The sequence below is a fragment of the Callospermophilus lateralis genome, chromosome 9 (assembly GCF_048772815.1).
Source record: "Callospermophilus lateralis isolate mCalLat2 chromosome 9, mCalLat2.hap1, whole genome shotgun sequence".
Classification (NCBI taxonomy): domain Eukaryota; kingdom Metazoa; phylum Chordata; class Mammalia; order Rodentia; family Sciuridae; genus Callospermophilus; species Callospermophilus lateralis.
The window spans coordinates 104991546-105013518 of record NC_135313.1 but is presented as its reverse complement, the minus strand read 5'-3'; the positions used below and the strand labels follow the sequence as shown (position 1 = coordinate 105013518).

The following is a 21973-nucleotide window of genomic DNA, read 5'->3' as shown; positions in this document are numbered from 1 at the left end:
TTTTGCTCTTCATGTTCTGAAAATGGTTTTAATCTTCTTTATATTTATTTGTCTTATCTAGAATTTATTTTCCTGTAGCTATGATGGATATCTATTTCAGGAGTAAACTGACAGTATTCAATTTAAAAGTAAAAACTTGCTAATTATGGTTATCATCATATAATTAGTTTAGTTTATATATAATTAGGTTTCTCTCCACTGGCATTTTATTAAAAACAATATGAAATTTCTAGTGTGCTAATCTTACATTGGTGCTTCTAGATGTACCTATTCAATTATTTAATTACTATTTTTAATAAATAAGCCAGCACACACTTATTAAAAACTTCATTTAATTAGAATAACTTATTACGAGAAGTATAAAAGTAAATGTTTAATAGATACATTGCCACCTTTGTAGTTAATAAATATTAAGTGGTATTGAGTTCTTCTACATTTGAAATGGTTATTTTAACTATAATAATTAAGTGTATTTTTATAATTAGTGCTTAGATTTTAAATGGTAAATCCTTTAAAAATTATAGAAATACATTTAGGAAGACACAAATTGGTGTGAATATACTCTGTATACAACCAGAGATATGAAAAATTATGCTCTATATGTGTAATGAAAATTGTAATGTATTCTGCTGTCATATATAAATAAAAATCAGTTAAAATAAGTATAATAATAGAAATTTCGCAAACCAATGACTGCCCTTGCTAATAATAAAAATATTCACATTTTTAAACATTTAAAATTAAATGTATGTGATAGCTTCCTTGAAAATTTGCTGTGTTTAAGGAATCTGAGGGATTTTTTTTCACATTTTAGAGATGTAAGACACTTGTAGGAACAATTAATCTTCAGAATTTATACCAATTTACACAGAGGTAATTGGTTGTGCCTGAGATCCCATATAGAAGTCACAGTCCAATGAGAGTGACACAAAATGAAATGATTATCATATTGTGAAAGTTTCATCAGTATAAATGGATGCAGTTCAGGGAAAAGAGAAGTTAGTATACAGGGATTTCAAGAGAAAAGAGCCTTCATGTACAGAAATGAGAAGTCATGAAATATGCACATTGAAAGATACAGTTATTTAGCATAGCTAAAACAAAACAGTTTAGAAAATAATGAAGGATTATGAGGCTACATGGGTAGGTTGAAGCCAGATCATCTTATGTTTCATTCTTAGGAATTCACATTTAACCATAATAACTCAATTACAAATCTTTAACATGGTTACAATGTTCATATTCTGGTTATCAGATAATGGAAAGTTGACAAGGCCACCCTCACCTAAAAAAAAAAAAAGAGCAAAGATAACTGGATAAAACATATGAAACAACTATTGTCCTATGTTGTTGGACAGTAGTCAGCAAGGTCGTCCAATCCCTGAAGGAAGGAAGGAAATAAATTAGTGTTGTGAATCCACTGGATTTATGGTTGGGAATATTTTGTGAACTAGAGAGCAAGAAGAAAAATCTAAGCAGAGCCATGGATACCCCTGAATTGAAGAGATAGAAACTAGTTTTCAGAAGGGTTGGAGCTTAAGAAATATTAGAAAGGTGGGAAGACCTGGAAAAGAAAAAGGTGCATGGAGAGAACCCCAGGTATCAGCAGAGGGCTCTGTCTCTGGAGACTCTTTCCAAAATACTCATTTGAGGATGTGCTGCAAGATACTCCATGACCTAAGCAAAGCCAGAGCTCATACAGTGCTGACCTTGTTCCTCATCAGATGGAACACCAGGGCATTTAGGGCAGATCCCAGAAGAGCCATGCATTTTAGTAGAATTAAACTAGTCATAGAGAGTCACTCAATCTCACAATGAAAGGTATCTTAAAATCTTGAAATGATCAAGCTCTCCTAAAAGTAACTTAAATATCTGCCAGATAAAGCCCAACAGTTTAAAATAAAAATTACAATGTAATCCAAAATTCAAAATGTAAATATCCCAATGGTCAGTATCTAATAAAAATTTCTGGGCTATGTGAAAGAATTAAAAAAAATATGACTCAGAACGAATAGAAATATTAGAGAATAAAACAGATTCAGAAATGACAGAGATGACAAAACCCACAAGCAAATACAACAAATAAATTACTAAAGTGTATTAAAAGTGAGGAATAGAATGCATTTTGTAAAGGAACTTTATAAATTTGAAATATTTTAAGTAAAAGCTTTATTAGAATGTAATAAAAGCAGAATGGACAGTACAGAATGAAAGATAGGTAAGCTTGAGAAATCTGTAAAAGCTTTCCAGGCAAGAGCAAAAGAATGAAAGAAATTAACCAAAATTTCCATTAATGGCAGGCTAATATCTTCATCTTTCATATTTTTAATTGGAGTCATAAAGTGGGTGGGGGCTTGTAAAAATGATGAAATAATCGTCAATAATTTTCAAAATCTGATTAAAATAAAAATTGTACACAAAAAAATACCCATGATGCATCTCAATAAAACCACATCAAAATACAAAACAAACTGTTGCAGAAATTGTGAAATTTCAGTGATGCAGAAAGCATATCTCAAATCATGAAAAACAAAAGGGCATATGATATCTGTACATTCCATACAGAGTAACAAAGAAAGATTGTATATATTTCAGCAGAAAAAAAAGCAGCTTAAAGGCCACAGAGCCAAATACTTAAAACACTGTTAGAAAGCCAAATTAAACCAAGCAAAATACTCAACCTAGAATAACAAACTTAGAAAAAAATCCTTCAAAGGTGAAGACAAAATCAAGCTTAAAGAAGAAAAGTAAAAAAAGAAATGGCACTTCTGAGTCACTCATGAATCAAATATGTTCAAAAATCATTAGAAAATATTTTGAACCAAATAAATATGAAAATACAATAAATCCAAATTTAGGGATAACTACACTTGTGACTTTGGTAGGGCTCTTTATTTTTATTTTCTATAAAAGGGAAAGGTTTAAAATCAATGATCTTAGCTTCCACCTCATGAAACATACCTCTAGTCCCAGCTCTTGAGCAGGCTGAAGAGAGAGGATCACCAATTCTAGGCCTGCCTGAGCAACTTAGCAAGACCATCACTGAAGAACTTAGTGAGACTCTGTCTTAAAAATTAAAAAATACAAAGGCCTGGGTATGAAGCTCTCATAGGTTTAAGTCCTAGTATCAATCAATCAATCAATAAATCAAGAAACTGTAAATCATTAAATAAAATTAATTAAAACAAAGCTGAAGTAAAGGGTGAATCATGTATCTTGATGGTAGAGCACTTGCCTAGCATGTGTGAGGCCCTGAGTTCGATGCTCAGCACCACCCACACAAAAATAAATAAGTAAGTAAATTTTAAAAAATTTTAAAGGTGAAAGAAGAAATAAACATGAGTAGATATAAATAAGTAAATTTTTTGGTGTCAACATACATTATATACAAATAGAGATATGATAAATGGTGGTATAAAGGTGTATTAAGAATTGTATTGAAAAAAAATGAGAGCTCATGTATAATGGCATAATTTGGCATGAACATACTTAATATATAAAGTTACAAAAAATTGTGCTGTGAATGGATAATCATGAATGTAATGCACACCAATATTGTCATGTATGTAAGAAATAATTTAAAAAAGGAAAAAAAGAAATAAATAAGTAAATTTAAAACAGACTAGCAATAGAGAAAAATACAGAAAAAGGTACTTATGTGACAAGATCAACAAAACAGATAAAATTCTAAAGAGAGACATAAAGAAATAGAGAAAATGTAGTGTCATTATCATTTTCATTAATAGATTAGGTGATGCTAATTCACATCCTACTGACACTTAGAATTATAATAAAGGGATACAATAAGTAATTTATACCAGTAAATCTGATATCTTAGATAAAATGGATGGATTCCTTAAAAGACATGGATTGGTAAACATTTACTGAGAAATAATATGATACATAAACACCCTATTATCTGCTAAATTTTCTAAATTCACAATTACCATTCTTTTCAGAAATAAAGCTCCAGTTCCAGATGAGTTCACTGGTGCATTCTATGAAACATTTAATAAATTACTACCAAGCTTGCTCAAACTTTTTCAGAAAATGTAAGGTTGCCATTATATGGATAAATAAAATTTTCATGAATTTAAATGTATTACTCTTTAACTAAATAAACATCAGGTCAAACCTAGAAATTTTTAGACAAGACAAGACATTATGACTATATGAAGTTTACCCAGGAATACATATTGCTGCAGCCTTTAACATTTAATTGGTACATTCCCCATAATCTACTGACAATGCAAATAATTTAGAAAACACATTTGACAAACTATAATAATACATTAATAGTAATTAATAATTACTCAGCAAAATAAAAATAGAAATCACTTAATTTAATGGATGTTTTATACAAAAATATAAACAGCTGGTAGCATTCTTTTATTATTATTATTAAATTTAGTTGATTTTATTTTTGAGACTGGGGCTCCCTATATTGCCCAGGCTGGCTTCAAACTCATGATCCTCCTGCATTAGCATCCAGAAGAACGGGACTGATATCATTCTTCATGGTGAAAGATGATGCTTTCCCCCCAGGTTTGGGGAAGTCAAGAATGTCAGCTTCAACCTTTTCTGTACAAATGTAGTAGATGTAGCCAGGACAATAGTAAGAAAAAGAAACACAAGTAGTGAAACTGTCATCATTTGCAGAAGACATACTTATTAGCAATCAAACAAGTGAAAACTATGGAATAGCAAAATAAACTCTTAGAAATAAATGCATTTACTGTGGTCATAGTATGGCTCAAATACAAAATGCAATCATTTTATGAAATGCAATGAAAAATTAAAATATAGTTCAAAGTACTGTTTAAAATAACATCAGAAATTTATAATTTCTAGGAATAAATCTGATGAAAATGTATAAGTTCTCTAAAATAAAAGCTGTATAAATATCTGGGGAATCTTAAAGATCCAAATGGATATATACTCATGTACATTTACATATTTTAATATGAAATATCTCCCCAAAGAAACCTATAGTTTTAATACAATGCAAATGATTTAGAAAACACATTTGACAAAATATAATAATACATTAATAGTAATTAGTAATATAAAAATAGAAATCACTTAATTTAATGAATGTTTTATTAAAAATACAACAGCTGGTAGCATTCTTTTATTATTATTATTATTCTATTACTATTATTATTATTATTATTATTATATTACTGACATACCCTTTATGTTTTGTCAGTCTGATTTTTCTGTTTTTGCTTGATTTTCAGTATTTTCTATTGTCATACTGTCAAGCTTATTGATCTTTACTACAGAATCTAATATTAATTCTACCCACCATATATATTTTTTTATTTTAGACTGTAAATTTCATGTATTTCATATTCTTCAATTTTTATTTTTAGGAATATGTTACATGTTCGTGCTTTTTATATCTTATTGAACAGCTAGACTATAGTTTCCATCTGTTTTAATGTCCTTATCTGGGAAATATATCATCCGTGTTATTTCTGTGTTATTTTAATTAATTTTGTTCTCATCCTGAGTTTTTGTATTCTATCCAGAGATTTTGAATTTCACCTCCTTTGTTGCTTGATAATTTTGTATTTCTTTCAAGATTCTTAAGCAAAGTAGTATTACAAGTAGATTTTCATTTTGAAAATGTAGTGCTAATTTCAGTATATTGGTGCAAATGAAGAAAATGTCACTGGAATAAGGAAGTTCAGTTAGAAATTTGTTATAGTAATTTAGGAGACCAATTGTGAGAGTTTAACTGGTACCTAGCACAGTGACTGTTGAATGGTTAAAATTGGGTAATTTATTTGTGGTATTGTACTGATTCTTAATTAATGCATAGTAATGAGCTATTTGTACTGCCCTTTTTGGTTATAGAATATTTTATATTGGAAAGCAATTCTAAGCTGAAGGAAGCTATCCAGAAGAAGAAGTTAGTAAAGTCAGAAATAAAAATCCTTCATATCGACGACTATGGTAAAGTTTTGTGCATGCTCTGTTATTCAAGAACAACTTTCTCTGCATCTTTTAGGTTTACATGTAAATGACTCTCCATCTTTAATATTTTTTTCTTTATTTAAAAGAACTACCTTTACAGTTGTCCTTTCCCAAAGACTTTATGGACCGAAACCAGTATGCTCTTCTATTAATAATGTAAGTATTTTAATTGTTTTTAAAATAAAGGGATCTAAAGACTGTATATTTCTTATGCTTCAATAAAAAATAGAAGCCCTATGCATGTAGCTAACTTGGGTATCTGTCATTTGTTTGGATGTGAAGGCAATTATACTCAGGTCCATATCCACCTGCTGTAGAGCCCTGCCACAATGGGAAAGCAGACCAGAGTTACAAATTATTTCCATTTTCTTTGAGAAACTAAACTGGTTTGTCTTATCATTAGGCTCCTGCTTTGGCCTAGACCCCAAGTTATAAATGTTGAAACTGACAATGATATTTTTGATAGAAGAGAAAAGTAAAGACTTGTACAAGGAGCCAATTTAAATATTTGCCTTATTGGAAAGGAAACTTGCATCATTTTTAGAAGCAGGATGATGAAATTTTTTATTTTTGAGCCCAGCTAAACCTTAATTCAAATTGGAGCTGTAAGATTTACCAGCTCACTATTTAATTTTTCTAAGCTTCTGCTTCCGCATAAATTAATTGAAGCTAATACTATGGTATTTTATATTCACATATAGTATTCTAATATGCAAAATATTTATATAAAATATATATTAGCATAGTGTTTGGTAGAGCATAAATAGTTGGAGATAGTGCATAATAAATTGTAAGCATAGTCATAATTATTATCATAGATAGTAGTATTTTTAAGTATTTAATTTTATCAATATAAATATTTAATGTGTGATTTAGTTTCCATAAAATTATTTAATACATAGATATTACTGAAGCATGTAAAGTGGTATAGTCATGCCACAGAATTTACTTTGCTGCATTTTGGCTGATGAAGGAAAGAAAGTAAGAAATGGAAGGGAGGGAAGGAGGGAATGCTAAATCATGTCATGTTATTTCTATTTTTAGATACTGTTTACATTAAATATTAATCACTTTATTCAAAATCCTTAGTTTTTGGAGGCAAATTCCCAAGAGTTATGCTAAAGATGGCACCAAACCAAACTAAGGATTTTTTATTTAATTTATATTTATAAAAGTGTTCTATTCTTTTAAATACCATGTTTATTTCTAAAATATTTGTGCTTAGAAATATATGTGGGCCGCAATGGCATAAGTATAAAGTGTTTTTTTTAAGAATATTTTATACTCATAATTTAAAGGCATATCTTTCTTCTGATTAAACACAGATCTCAGTAGCAAATTGACTTCCCAGTCTAAAAATAGCAAGAATTAAAATGTTATTTCACAAATGAGCAATTGGACAATGCTGAGCAATACATAGAGTGACCACCACTAACTGAGTTTATGAGCTGATTTAGTGTTTGGGGTGTGGCTGCTTTATTGCTACTCTATGCAGTGTATCTGATACTCAGCAAACGATGAGCCATTTCTTAATCTGTGGAGGTGGGTTTACATCCAGGAAATTCTATGGAGAAAGCAGGAGTGGGAGACTTATGTACCTGAGTGGCTGAAAGAAAAACTGTCTTTGAAGAAAATGGCCCCTTGTCAATTTGGCAACAATCTTTTGGCTGAATCTTCATTATGGGACTTCAGAAGAAATGGCCCTCTGAGGGCCTCTCTTGGCCATATGTTCTCTAACCCTAACCTAATTTTATGTTATTGAAAGGATAAGTTAATTAATAGGGACAGAACATTTTCACTGTAATAGAAAATCTAAGAGGCTTTGCCACCACAGATGGACCTTGGTGACTTGGATTTGCTGTGGTCTCTACGTAGTAGTCATGATGTCCTTTCCCTGGCTACACCTCATCCCACCCTCAGTCTCTCTCCAAACGCTTGTCTTTCTCTAGTCTTTCTGTGTGACACTATAATGAGTCCTTAAGGCCGTAGTCTGCATCTATTTTTATATTGTTTATACATCATTGTCACTTTCAACATTTATAAGTTGGGGTCTATCTTTTTCATATTATTCTTGTTTCCTACTCATGTATATGAAATTTAGTACAACAAATGTATACCAGGTTGCTCTATCTGGAAGAAACCATGCTAATGGCTATGGAGAAAGAAACAGATTGCAGGCACAGTTCTGAGACCTGGTCAGTGTATTTTCACAATGCTAGCATACACGGAGGAACCTTTTGTAATTCTGTGATAGTGCAGAACTGAAAGTGATATGAGAAATATAGTACCATTTCACATGCTTATTTGATAAATAAAAAAAAAAAAAATGTGAATCTAAAAAGCCTAGGCCCTAGAAACAATCCAGAGAATTGTACTTTAGAGTTTAGTGCTGTGCTACAGGCCCATCATCTCATCCCACTGTCTACTCTTTTACATCAGCCCATACCTTCCATACTGGGTAAATGTCTAATCCGAAGAGGCAGCAAATGTTATAGGAATTTCCAGAATGCAATATGTTTTATTGTGCCTCCCTGACTTTGTTCCCTTCTCCCTGAATTTTATTCCCTCTCGTTGAATCCCAGAGAACCCCTGGTCATCCATCAAGGCTAACCTTCCCAAAGCTTTCTTCCAATCTCCTTCCTATTCCATTTATATTCTATCGCCATCCCTAGTGCTCTCCTCCTCTTACATGGACAGCCTTCTGCAAGCCTCCTTCATCGATCTTGAGACACACTGGCTGTGTTAAGACTTTTCAACTTTTATTTTTATGAGGATACTTTTAGATGATCTTTGTGGAATTCCCGACTCCCACTAGATTTTTGACCAAAGTTTCTGAAGCAAGATCCATATTCTAGAAGTGAGTACTTAGAGAAATAATTTATAGTTAAAGGGATATTTAAATATCTTAAGAAAATACAGTTTTTAAGCCATTTTATTTTATGCATTTCATGAATTAGACAATGCTTGGTTGATTTGTGCATTCCTTCTAGCACCTAGCTCTTGCAACAAGAGTCACTCTACAAATATGTAGTGAGTGAATAAATGGATGAAATTCAAAAAACATATAAGTATGGTCACTCTCATTCCTTTTCCCACAAAGAAATTCTAACTGAAGAGCATTATTATTTTTATCCAAGTATTCTCATCATCCAATCAAAGTTTTACACATCAGAGTCCTATAATTTGGTCATCTTGATAGAAGTGAGCTAGTTTTGAGCTGTTTTCTTTATAATTATTGTTAAATAGCATGATATAATTCACTAATTCACTCGTAGTGAGTGAAGTTATCCAGTCACTCATATCCAACAGTTGAGATGACACTGTCCCCTGTTTTACATACATATTTTTTATTCCCTTAACATTGAGAAAGATTGTTTAAGATTGTTATTAGCATCCAGCTCATGGAACCATAAATCCTTGCCTTAATTCACTAGTGTTTCCTGAGAGTTCATCTTCTTCAACAGCCAGATATCCAGGGGATAATTCAGTTCTAGACTGCCACCTTCCTTTCTACCCATACTTCCTTTCCTTTGGTTTGTGGCTGTGACCTCTCTTAGATGCTTTTCAATCGTACCCTCAGGGCAAACTTGTTGAAATTTCTATCTAAAAATGTAGCTCTCACACCAACCAGCTCCTCCCCAAAGAGAAATCTGGCATTCTTATATCAGAAACCACTTCACTCAGGAAACTCCACCTTCTCGATCCTTCCTTTGTGTGTTTATACAGTTAGTAGTGCACTTAGTTTCTTTGACCCACTGGAAAAATTCTACTACTTCTTTAACATATATCTCTAGATAATTCTATGCACAACTCTGTTGTAAACATGTAACCATAACAGATATTAATAACTGCTTTGCTCTCTCTTCTGTTAAACTCACAAGTCCTTGATGGAAAGGATAGGGATTGGAATTGGAACAAAAATTGGAACATTATCGGTATTCAGTAAAAATCAATAGAATGAATGCACGGGTACATGAACAGAAAAGTATATGAATCAATCAGCCTAAGTGTTCATCAAGAATGAAATGAGGTGGGAAAACAGAAAGAAGCAAATGACTTCAGACTTTATAATGTGTATAAATTTAGCCTCTACACAAGTCAACTCCTCTGTGGTTTAGTTTTCTGTGGAGTAAAATGAGAGGTGAGTTTCTCATTTCTCTTAGGGTCTTTCTGGATATGGATAAATGTGGACTGATTTTTATGTCTTCACACTGTGTCTTTACAATTAGATCATTCAACTTTTCTCCTCTAATTGTAACAATTAGTAATAGATACTAATGATTGTTTATTTTGTATGAGGCCTTATGATAAGAATGTATGGACTCTTTTAAATGCTTACAGATATCACGTGAGATAAATATTTTTGTCTCAATTTTAATACAAGAAAATTATGAATAGAATATATCATGTAATTATTCCTGAAATGAACATGGCAAAATTAGGTTTTGAACTGAAATTTTACTCATTTATTTTTTGGATTCTAAACCACTACTCTCTTTGTTCTTAATACTGTTTGCCTACACAATTCACTGTATTATAATTATTGGCACATTATCAAATAACACTAACCTTACTCAGAAGAGGCTTCTATAGAGACAAATTCTAATGCCCTTCTTGTCTTCTTCCCACTTCACAGTGCACAATAATTTCTGGAATGTAACATTTTCCATGTGCATGATATTAATGCTTTGGTGTAAAATTTTGATCATGGAAAATAACTGAGTTCCTGAATATTCTATGCGAAAGATCAAATTCTCAGTCCAGACTCTTTGATAAAATTCTGATTCTAAACAAAAAGTTCACTTAATGGGAAGTCTTTACACTCTTTGTTTTGTAGATTCCTAGACTTTGAACAAATCAGATGACCAGAGGTAAATTTGTTTTGTTTCCCAATGGTAGAGACAGATATATTCCAAAAACCTCTAACATTATGTGATCCTTAATTTTTTCCATACTAAATGTTCATTCATTTTGCGTTCAGTTTCATGCAAAAATAACACATATACTTGTCTGATATGGATAAGAGAGTGCTAATATTTATTTCAAAGAGCAATTATTACCTTACCATGTAATGATATTCAAAGCTCAGGTTTTGAATTTCTCACATTTATTAATCTGCCTCATTTAAATGGATGGAAAATGTACCCATGTTCTAATATACTGGGAATTATTAAGAGGAGAAAAGACAGTGGCATTTAATCAAAGTAATGGAAGGAGAGAAGGTGATCATTACATTTTTTTCCCTCAAATATTTTAACCTTGTTCTTTCACACTGTAGATAATGCATCTTAATGTCACTATGAATTTCTTACTACAATTTAAAATGTAAAACAGAGTTTTACAGAGATTAGAATTACCATTTTACAGGTAAGGATACTTTAGGGTTAAACGTAGTGGATAATGTGCTACATGTTGATATTTATTAACAGATGAAAACTTGGCAGGAGAATACATTGGCAGGCTTTTATTAGTTTTTCCTAAATAATTATAAGGCAAAAGGCATGAAAAAGATGTAGTATACATCCCAAAAGACCAGAATTAGAACTTAGTAAATAAGTAATTGTTGTTCAACATCTAAATCTTAATTCTATTCTGGATAATTCCATTTTATAATAATAATAATAATAATAATAATAATTCCAATTTTTTTTCCTATGGAGATATAATCATTTGTATACCGGATATCTTCAGTGAATATTATTCTGATGTCAGTATTATAATTATGTTCTCTTAAAAAGATAGTCATATATTTCTTTATGATCTATAGTTTTTTTTAATATGTGCCTTAATTTATTAAATTATAAAAGTGTTCTGCTACTAATACCTGTTTATAGTACTATAGTTATTTTTTTTAATTATTATTATTCAATTGACAGAACAATGTCACTTAAGATTGAAATATCTCTATGTTAATATAGTCACATTTTTGTTGAAAAATAAATTTCTAAACTCCAGCTAACGGATTAGAAATAAAGTTTTAAAAATATGCATACCATACATTACTGAAGGCCAAAATGGAGATTCAAAGTTTACATGTAATTAACATCCACTTGAATATTATAAATCCACTTCTTTTACTATATATACACTATGTATTGCAGGTCTCAATGTTGTACTCAGACTGAATTGTACTTTCCTTGAGGAAATGGACAAACCTCAGTTTTTTGTGAAGATTGTCACTTGGTTCTTTTGTTAGAATATACTTTGTTCTGTTTTTATCTAAAATACTTCCATATTAAGTCAGCACTAGAATATTTTTCACTGTCATTTCTAAAAACAGAGCTTCTCATAAGAACTTTATTTACATGAGATGTATACACATGAAGAACAGGATAGATTCTCTGTCCTTGGTCTGTTTATAAGATATACTGACATGTCATTTAACTGTGACTTAGGTGTGACCTTCTCTAAATGCAAGGGAATTGAGAAATGGTATTCTAGCTCCATGGGGATATAACTGTTCCCAGAAAATAAAAGGAAAGATCTTTCTACCCCCTTTTTCTTTCTACATCCTCACCTACTCCATTAGAAATTGTCCCAAATAGAAACTGGCCAAAGGATAAGAATTAATGTAGTAAGACTTTGACAGCAGAGACAATTAGGAGATAGAAGCTTCCTCCCATTTTATTTCACATTTTCTGTGCAGAAGATGTCCCTGAGGCCCTTTCTATTGGTTCTGTTCTGATATTTTCATATGATGTCTAAGATGTTTATCCTGAGGTTAATTTTGTGTGGATAATACTAACAGTCCATTTTTGAGTTTTAGAGCTGGCTCATTAATATCCATGCTGTTCAAGTGCTTCAACCTTTACTGATAAGCTTTCAGTTTTGGCTTCCTGTTACAATGTAAATAATTTGATATAAAGAACTGGTTTCCACTTTTTCTTCATTGCTCTCATGAGAGTTATTACACAATTTTTGCATCTGGCTAAGGAGACAATCTCTGGCTTCTATTCAAGGGAAAGATCAAAATAGGATCAAATTCACTTCATGCAAAAAAAGAATGTTTTCAGTAGGTAATAATTGATCATGAAACAAGGGAAAGGGGGAGAAGAGGAGGGAAGTGAGAAGAAGGATGGAGCTCAGATTTTGTAAATGCAAAAGACTTTCTCAAATCTGCAGGTAAAAAGCCATAAAACGAAAATCCAGTGTATTTTTTTTTAAAGAAATTTTTAAAAACTTGAATCTGGTCATGTTGTTGAATACCCCAGGGACTTGGTGGATGAAATTAGGATGATTATAAGTTCAAGGCCAGCTTGTGCATTTTAGTGAGACTTTATTTCAAAAACGAAATGAAATACAGATGAATGGATAAATACAACATGGTATGTATGCACCATAGAGTTTTTACTCAGCCATAAAGAAAGAAATTATGTCATTTACAGGAAAATGAATAGATCTATAGAAAAATCATGTTGAGTGAAACACACAGACTCAGAAAGCCAAGGATTGTTTTGTGTTCTCCTATAAATGGAAGCTAGAGAGAACAAAAGGGAAAGAAGGAGTGGATAGAACCACAAGAGACTAGAAAGGAGACATGTAGGGGGGATAGGAAGGGGTTCAGCAGGATGGAGGAGAGAAGGGAATGGGGAGATAATGGGAATAAAATTGGTCAAATTATGTTACAAGTATATACAGTATGTCAAACGAATCCCACTACTATGTATAATTATAATGTGCTAGTAAAAAAAAATTCTTAGATTAAAACAGGGGATGTAACTCAGTGGTAGAGCATTTGCTTACAATGTGCACGGCTCTGGGTTCAATCCTCAGCACTTCCAAATTTCTTTAAAACTTTAAAAAATAAAATTTTTGATTAAGAAAAAGCTTTAACGGCAGCTTTTTTCACATTTATCTACAATAAAAGACAACAATATTAAATCTCCCTAAATTGTAGTGAATTGACCCACCCAAGAATAAGAAGCGGAAATACTAAAGACATTTTTCTTTCAAATAAACTACAACTGAGAAGAGAGTCGCCTCTGAATCAATGCAATTTAAAAAGAAACTGAAAGCACTAATCCAATTCTGAAGAAGCTTATAAGATACTTTGAACGCATGGGTGATAGACTTACAAAGGGACAGTCATTCACTCAATGGATTTATGCTTAGTATCATAAACAGATGCAAAAGACACTTCTTTTGCTTTGAAATGGACATAGTTACTGCTAAACAACTGCAAATCAAGTCAGCAAAGATGTTACTATATTATATATCAACTATTTTAGATAGAATTATATAATAGTTTATTCATAAAAAGAGATTTTAAAATTATTTGTATTTGTGCATATAGAATGGGTGTCTAGAACACTTTTGTTGACCAAAGTTCATTTTCCTTAAGAAACTGTGTTCTTGAATATGGATACAGAAATTATCAATGTAGAGTTGCATAGAAATAGCCAGATTTGGTTAGCTCACCTTCTAAAAAGGATGGAAGGTAAAAGGCCAGAACTGGGTTAAAACTACTGGATACCTACCTACCATGGATACACTTTACAGACACACACACACACACACACACACACACACACATGTATATATACATGTATAGATTTGTATATATTTGTTTAAATATTGTTATACTCTTTTAATTGTTGTCATAACTCTCATCCTCCTTGCAAAAGATAATCAAATGTAGGAAGGAAAGTCAGTTGTTTAAAGCCACTGGGCCACATGTCAGTTCAGTTTTGTTTAATCCTCATACTGCCTGTATTCCTTTCAACAGTTCTACTCCCACTTCCCAATAATATTTACATCATTAATGAAAAGGGTTTTTTTTTCCTGAAATATTTAACAGTGGACAAGGTCTATGAATGAAGTTTGGTGAATAAAAGTGATTGAAAATTAATACAATTTGAGAACTTACTTGGTAGATTAAAAAAATAACTAATCTATCAAGTAAATTCTCAAATTGTATGAATTTTCAATCACTTTTATTCTCTCTTAAAAAAAACTAAGAGAGAGAGAGAGATAATTTTTTAGTATTTATTTTTCAGTTTTCAGTGGATACAACATCTTTATTTTATTTTTATATGCTGAAGATCAAACCCAGCGCTCCGCGCATGCCAGGTGAGCGCTTTACCCTTGAGCCACCTCCCCAGCCCAATAAGTTAGTTTTACCACTGCTATAATCAAAAATTATTTTAGGGGAAGAAATGTTGATTTGGTGCATATGGTTTAGAGGTCTGAGTTCATAAATGACCAACTCCATTCCTTAGGGCCCAGGGTGAAGCAGAACATCAGAGTGAAAGAATATTAGTAGATGAAAGTAACTTAGGACATGGTACCAGGAGGCAGAAACACTAAGCCTTGCTCACAAAATATGTATATCCCAAAGGCATAGCCCTAATCACTCACCCACCTCAAGGGGCACTCTACTTGCCCATAATTACCAACCAGTTAATCCCTATCACAGGATTAATGCACTGATTAGGTTAAAGCTTTCAGAACCCAATCATTTCACCTCTCAACTTTCTCTCATTGTCTCAAACAGGAGCTTTTGAGGGACACCTCATCTCTAAACCACAGCATTGCAACCTTAACCCCCTAAGGCTCATGTTCATCTCACAATGCAAAATACTTTTAGTCTGGTTCCAAGCCATCACAGTTTCAGGATTGCTGAAAAGCCCAAGTCTCTTCTGAGACTCAAGGTAACTGTTTCCCCTATAAAAATCAAAAACTATTTACATATATCCAGTATAAAGAGGCATAGATTAAACATTTCCATATGGAGAAATCGGGGTATGGAATGAACAGATGGGACCAAAGCAAGAATGAAATCCAGCTGGGCTAACAAGTCCTGTAGCTTCACCTCCAGCATCTTGGCACATGGCACCATGATGTCCTTTCCAAAGGTCTTGTTCAGCTCCTCCCTTATAGCCTCACTGGTCACAGCCCACATGGTATCTCTCTTGGCTTCTCTCTACTTCCTGATTTTCTTGTTTTGAGTTGCTGTCCTCTAGCATGTCCTTGTACCCCTGTGTTCTGCCTCACCTTGGGTGCAGAGCAATGGAGCCAGCCATCTATGGACCAACACCTCTGAAACTGTGAGACCTAAAATAAACTTTTTCTCCTCTAACTGTTCTTGTCAGGTCTTCTGGTCACAGCACTGGAAAAGCGAAACACTTGGAAAAACTAATTATCTGTTTATTATGAGGTAGACCTCATCATAATCACTGCCAGAAATAGTATCTTAGTAACTGGAAAATTGGATGTGGGTATCTGTATGAACAACCTTGATCATATCAAACACTTTACTGGTTATGATTCAGAAGAAAAGAAATTCAACCAAGAAATTATTAACTTAGGTAAAAAAAATGTGAAGATTATATTAATAATGTCTCTAAAAGAAGAGTTCTCTGTCAGGAAGAAAGTAATGTTATTCTGTAAAAGATGAAACAAATATGTACCATATTTACTCTGCCATTTCTTCATGTAGGAAAATCAATGCAGTAGAAGGAATTTAAGGATAGTAAATAAAGGAATTGACCCAAGAGGTCCCTATCCAATGCGAATATATGCACATATATATTACTTGAAATAAGGCAAACTTCTTTAGACTTCAGATATATATATACATATGTGTGTGTGTGTGTGTGTGTGTGTGTATAAATCAGCTAAATCATCTCTTATTATAAAACCCTATGAAGGAAATTTCAGACTTAAAGCAAGAAATACAGTGTTTAAAACTACCCTACCATTGAAAATTTATGGACTACCATAAAATAAATTTTCTCCTAAATAACAAAGTCAGAAGCATTGACAATTGACTTTTTTTTTGTAATTTAGTGGGATGTGGCTCTTTGACAGATCCATTTTCTTTCTTTACATTGATCTCCATTTCCATTCTTTACTCTTTCTTTTATACTTATTTTTTGTTTATTTTATCTAGAATTAAAATAGTAATACCTGTTTCTCAATAAATCTGTCTCTTCACAGAACCCTCATGCAGCAGAGTCAATCTATTTTAGGCTAAAGAGAACAAAAAATGACATATGACTATAAGCAATTCTTTCTATGTCTCCTTCTTCCACTTCCCCAGTAGGTTCAACACAGATATGCAGCTAACAGAAAAGCAGTGCTAAAATTCTGCCACACAGTGGACCAGTCATGGAAATTGCTTGTATTAGAAAATAGTATACTTTCTTCCATTTATTGCAACCAAACTTTTACTGATAAGAAAAAGTCTTTGTTATTGTTGTTGTTTTTAATGTACTGTACTTACAAATAATATGTCAATCCAAAAATACAAAACAAAGCCCCTGTCTGGTGGTGCCTGCTTTTAATCCCACGTACTCAGGAAACTGAAGCAGGAGGATTGCAAATTTAAGACCAGCCTGAAAAATTTAGTGAGATACTGTTTCAAAAAGAAGAAGAAACAACAAAATCTACTATCCTGGTTATTTGTGATTTTAACTATTTACCAAATATTTAATAATAGAAACAGAGAATAAAAATTTTAAAAGCACAGAATTGTTCAAGGTAACCCAGCAGGATTGGTAGCAAAGTCAAGGACCAAGACCTTTGTCTTCTGAATGTAACTTTAACCCTGTTTTCACTTAAATGCCACTTCATGAACCTGATCTGTTTTTAAATTTACTGTTGGTATAAGTAATGTACTCATGTCATAAAAAGGTGTCTTGCTCTGTCAATTTGAATATTTCTGGGATGTTGTTTGTTTTGTTTGTGCTTCTGTATTTTATTACATCCTTGTATTGTGAACTCTTCATCTACTTTGACACATCAGTGTTGCAGATATTGAAGTAGATGAGAATTCTGCCCTTGAAGAATTGAACTTCTAACAAAGACATTTGCCTTAATTTGATTCTGCTGATTGTGTTAGGAAATAAACAAGTTTCATATTTCTGTGATCTTTCCACTCCTTAAAACAGATGGAATTTATTCTGTTTTTCACAATTTTCAACAAATTTGTATATCACCAACCTTAACCTTGAAACCATCCCCTCTTGATGGGTTCCCAGAGACTTCTAAGATGGAGGGTTAAAACAAAGGATTGTGTAAGAAAAATAAGAAAGACATACAGAAAAATAAAGAGAGAGAAAAAAAAAAAGACAGTCAGTTGGAGCTCAATATACCCTTGAGTTTGTGTGATCTATTCACTATACAGTGGATGATTACATTCCCTGCGATTATTCCTACCACCACATATTTTGCAGAACCTCCCTCACTGAATGAGTACTCTTTGCTTGGATTTATTTACAAAGCAAACCCTGCATTTTATTTCTAACCCTGTGTGAACAATTAATCTCCACTGTACTCCTCCAAGTGCCTGGCTTGTTCCTTGTAATGACAGTGATTAACACCAAAATCCATGTTCTTTTTAACTTTTTTCGAAATAGCTATACCTACATCATGCACCAAAAATGAATGAACAACACACCCAGTTAAAGAAATGAATTCAAGATATTTGATTCATAATATATCAATATAATTCACCATTTAACATTAAAAAGTTAGAAATACAACACTGAAGCTAAAAATGTCAATTTAGAAAAGAGATTAATGGAGAGAAATAGTATTTTTAACTGTGGGTGTTGCAAACATGAGTCATAGACTGAATGTTTTTGTTTTCAAAAATGTGTAGTTATTTACTGATTATAATTTTGAAACGTCATATTTTAGACTATTTTAAAATAATTTGTATGTCTGCCATAAAATGTCTAACTTTTCACATGTTGGCTAAATTTAGGTGAGAACTCCTAAAATAGCTATGGACAATGCAATGAGTTTTATGTAACTTGGAAAATTACATCTTCCAAATTAATGAAACATTTTATGCTATCTTAATACTGCTACCAGAGTCCAATCTGGACAGTCCTAACTTAAAAGCAGAATATTTTCTTATAAGGCTTTAGCTATCATTGGTCCATCTAGAAAAATGGAAGTCGCAATGACATAATAGCTCATTCAACTTTGCAATTGTATTTTATCTATAGATATTGCCCAGTTTAATCTCTGTATGACTAGTCAAAACCCTTTTCTACTCCACTTTGGACAGTAAATAGCTCAAAATAAGCTCAAAATAAAGTAATAAAAACAGTTTGTATTGTTCAATGTACCCCATAATGGATTTGCTCATTGTACTTCACTTAGCATTTTCAAATACATTGTGTCATTTAATGCCTACGATTATCTCTTTGAGGGACACAGGTTAGTATTTTACCACTATTATTGATAGAGAAACAGGGTCTTAGAGCTATCTTGCTTATGTTCTTGCCTATGTTCAAAGTGAAGCTGAGACTCGAACTTTGGTATTTTTATAGTTAAATATTAAAGGTTGAAGTCAATCTTTGGTATCTTTTCCTCTGTGAATCATAATATTTGCAGTAAATCCCAAAGTTTCAAAATACAGTATCTTTATGTCAACTCAATGTTTTAAAGTCTTTTCATTTTAAACTTCAGGTGAGTCTATTTTTCCTGAAAAGGTCTAGTTCAACAAGTTTTGGCTGTGTCCTCCATAAAGCAGAAATGGTACTATGCATAATGATTCATGCCAGTCCTCACATGCTACTCAAAGTATATCAATATCACCTGGGAACAAGAAATAAAACAGACTTCATTGTTAATGAGGCAATTAGAATTCTAGGTTAGGACACATGGATATGTACAGTAGCTAATTCCCAGGTTTATGATCAGAAAATAAGGTTTCAAGAATTAATATAAAAAATGAAATGCAAAAATTTTTAGAAGGCTAAGTATGTAAATTTGGGGGAAGGACAAGGTAGATCCAGATCACTGGATCCAGATCACAAGATCACTGTTAAATGTGAGATTCAGGAAGGAATGGAGGGAGACCTGATTAAATAACTTACATGTTACATTTTTTAATAATTTTCCCTTATTTATAAATGTAATAAGCTATGTAATAGACAACTTCTTCCTCTAAAAGGTTAATTAAATTTTGGTAGTGTAAAGAATTAATGACTTTTAAGCTTAGATCAGAAAAGAAGTTTTCTGATCAGATATATAAGATATTTTCTGCTTAGATCACAAAAGATATTTGTATTAGTTTTCTAGGGTTAACATAAATAAATCAATAGTACTGACTGGGTATCTTAAAGAAGAGAAATTAATTTTCAGTTCTGGAGGCTGGATGTCAAGATCAAGGTTCTTCAGGGTTGGTTTCCTCTGAATCTTCTCTTCTGGGCTTTGCAGATGGTCACACCTTGCTGCCTACGCATAGGCAGTGACTCTGGGAGTACATCTTTTAGGTCCCTTTGAGATACAAATTTCCACTTCAAACAAGGACAACTGTCAAATTGGATCAGGGCCCATGCTAGTGGTCTCATTTTACCTTTGTCCCTTAAATGACCCTATCTCTAAATAAAATCACATTCTGAAGTACTGGGGGCAAAGATTTAACATGAATTTGGAGGGGAACACAAGTCAACCCATAACAGCTTTCAGTGAGGTCTCATCTTTCCCCCTATTTCCTCCTTTGCCAACCATGGCTTCCATATAGTCCCTTTATCTGCTCACTTCCATTTCTTCCTGAGAGGTTATTTACTTTAGTAAACTTTATAACCCAAATGCTTGCTAATGAGGATTGCTTTGTGAATTGGTGCCTCTAGATAAATATTTGCATAAACATGAAGGCAGTAGTTTGGTGTCTTTCCCTCCGAGAGTGAATGGGGTTGGGATTTCTGTTGTGTGACTCCACTAACAATGAATTTTTTTTCATTTCGGTGTCTTTATGTTCTTCATAACTATCACATCGACAACTGACTACTTGTTTGAACTGTACCTGGATTTGGACCTAGATAATCTGTGTGATTTTATGAGAGTTTGTGTTTTAGCTTTTCTGTATTCTAGAAAATGAAATAATAAAACATCATTTAAGGCTGACGTTTAAAAATTTGTACCCACATTTTTCCTCTAGAGAGAAAGTTCATGCTTCATAATTTGGGTGTCCTTCTTTACATCTAGCTTTCAGATTTTTCAAACATCTATGAGTCTGTTTCCCTTTCCTTGCTGTCAACCTCAGTGTTGAAAAACAATTTTTCTCTCTGTTGAATTCTTGTGGGAATTCCACCATCAAGAGGGAGGCCCAGGAAACTTGAATGCAGTATTTCTTTTTGAGTCTGACATTCTTTAGGGTGGTAGCTTTCCTGTTAAATTAGTATGGTTTCCCTAATTGGTTCTGTTCTCTCTCAGACCCTTCAACCTTTATGAACCACCTGAAAGACATTTCTAAAACACATTTGAAGAAATACAGTGAAGACAGACTTGTCAACATGCCAATCATTCTTTAGAAATATCTACAGAAATCACTATGCATTTTTCTTCATCTGAACTATGCAGTTTTAAGATATACTTTCATGTCATTCAGAGAATTGTTCATTTAAAACTTTACAAAGAACAGAGCAGAGAGGAAGAGCATGAGAAAAAGATTAACATTAAATAGGGACGAGAGGTGGGAGGGAAAGGGAGAGAGAAGGGAAATTGCATGGAAATGGAAGGAGACCCTCATTGTTATACAAAATTACATATAAGATGATGTGAAGGGAAAGGAAAAAAAACAAAACAAAACAAGGGAGAGAAATGAATTACAGTAGATGGGGTAGAGAGAGAAGATGGGAGGGGAGGGGAAGAGAGGGGGGATAGTAGAGGATAGGAAAGGTAGCAGAATACAACAGTCACTAGTATGGCAATATGTAAAACCGTGGATGTGTAACTGATGTGATACTGCAATCTGTATATGGGGTAAAAATGGGAGTTCATAACCCACTTGAATCAAATGTATGAAATATGATATGTCAAGAGCTTTGTAATGTTTTGAACAACCAATAATAAAAAAAAAAAAAAACTTTACAAAGGAAAATGATTCTTTTTACCTTCAGATTTATCATCAATATTTATCAAAAAAATTTAGTAGCCAACACAGGCCTTTTCCATAACTCTCACTGACTTGTAAGCATGAAAGCTAAAATTTTTCCCAGATTGTCAATCACTCCCATGTTGATGCAATATG

The 21973-nt window shown here is 32.6% G+C and overlaps 1 protein-coding gene across 2 annotated transcripts in view; it reads left to right on the top strand.

The window, feature by feature from the left end:
- The window catches only part of Dpp10 (dipeptidyl peptidase like 10), a 622276-nt gene that overhangs the window by 576476 nt on the left and 23827 nt on the right, over positions 1-21973 (top strand). For both annotated transcript variants that reach the window (XM_076865657.2, XM_076865658.2), the window contains 2 exons: positions 5863-5961; positions 6069-6138. In XM_076865657.2, the coding sequence (XP_076721772.2) occupies positions 5863-5961; positions 6069-6138 (169 nt within the window). The remainder of the gene's footprint in view (positions 1-5862; positions 5962-6068; positions 6139-21973) is intronic.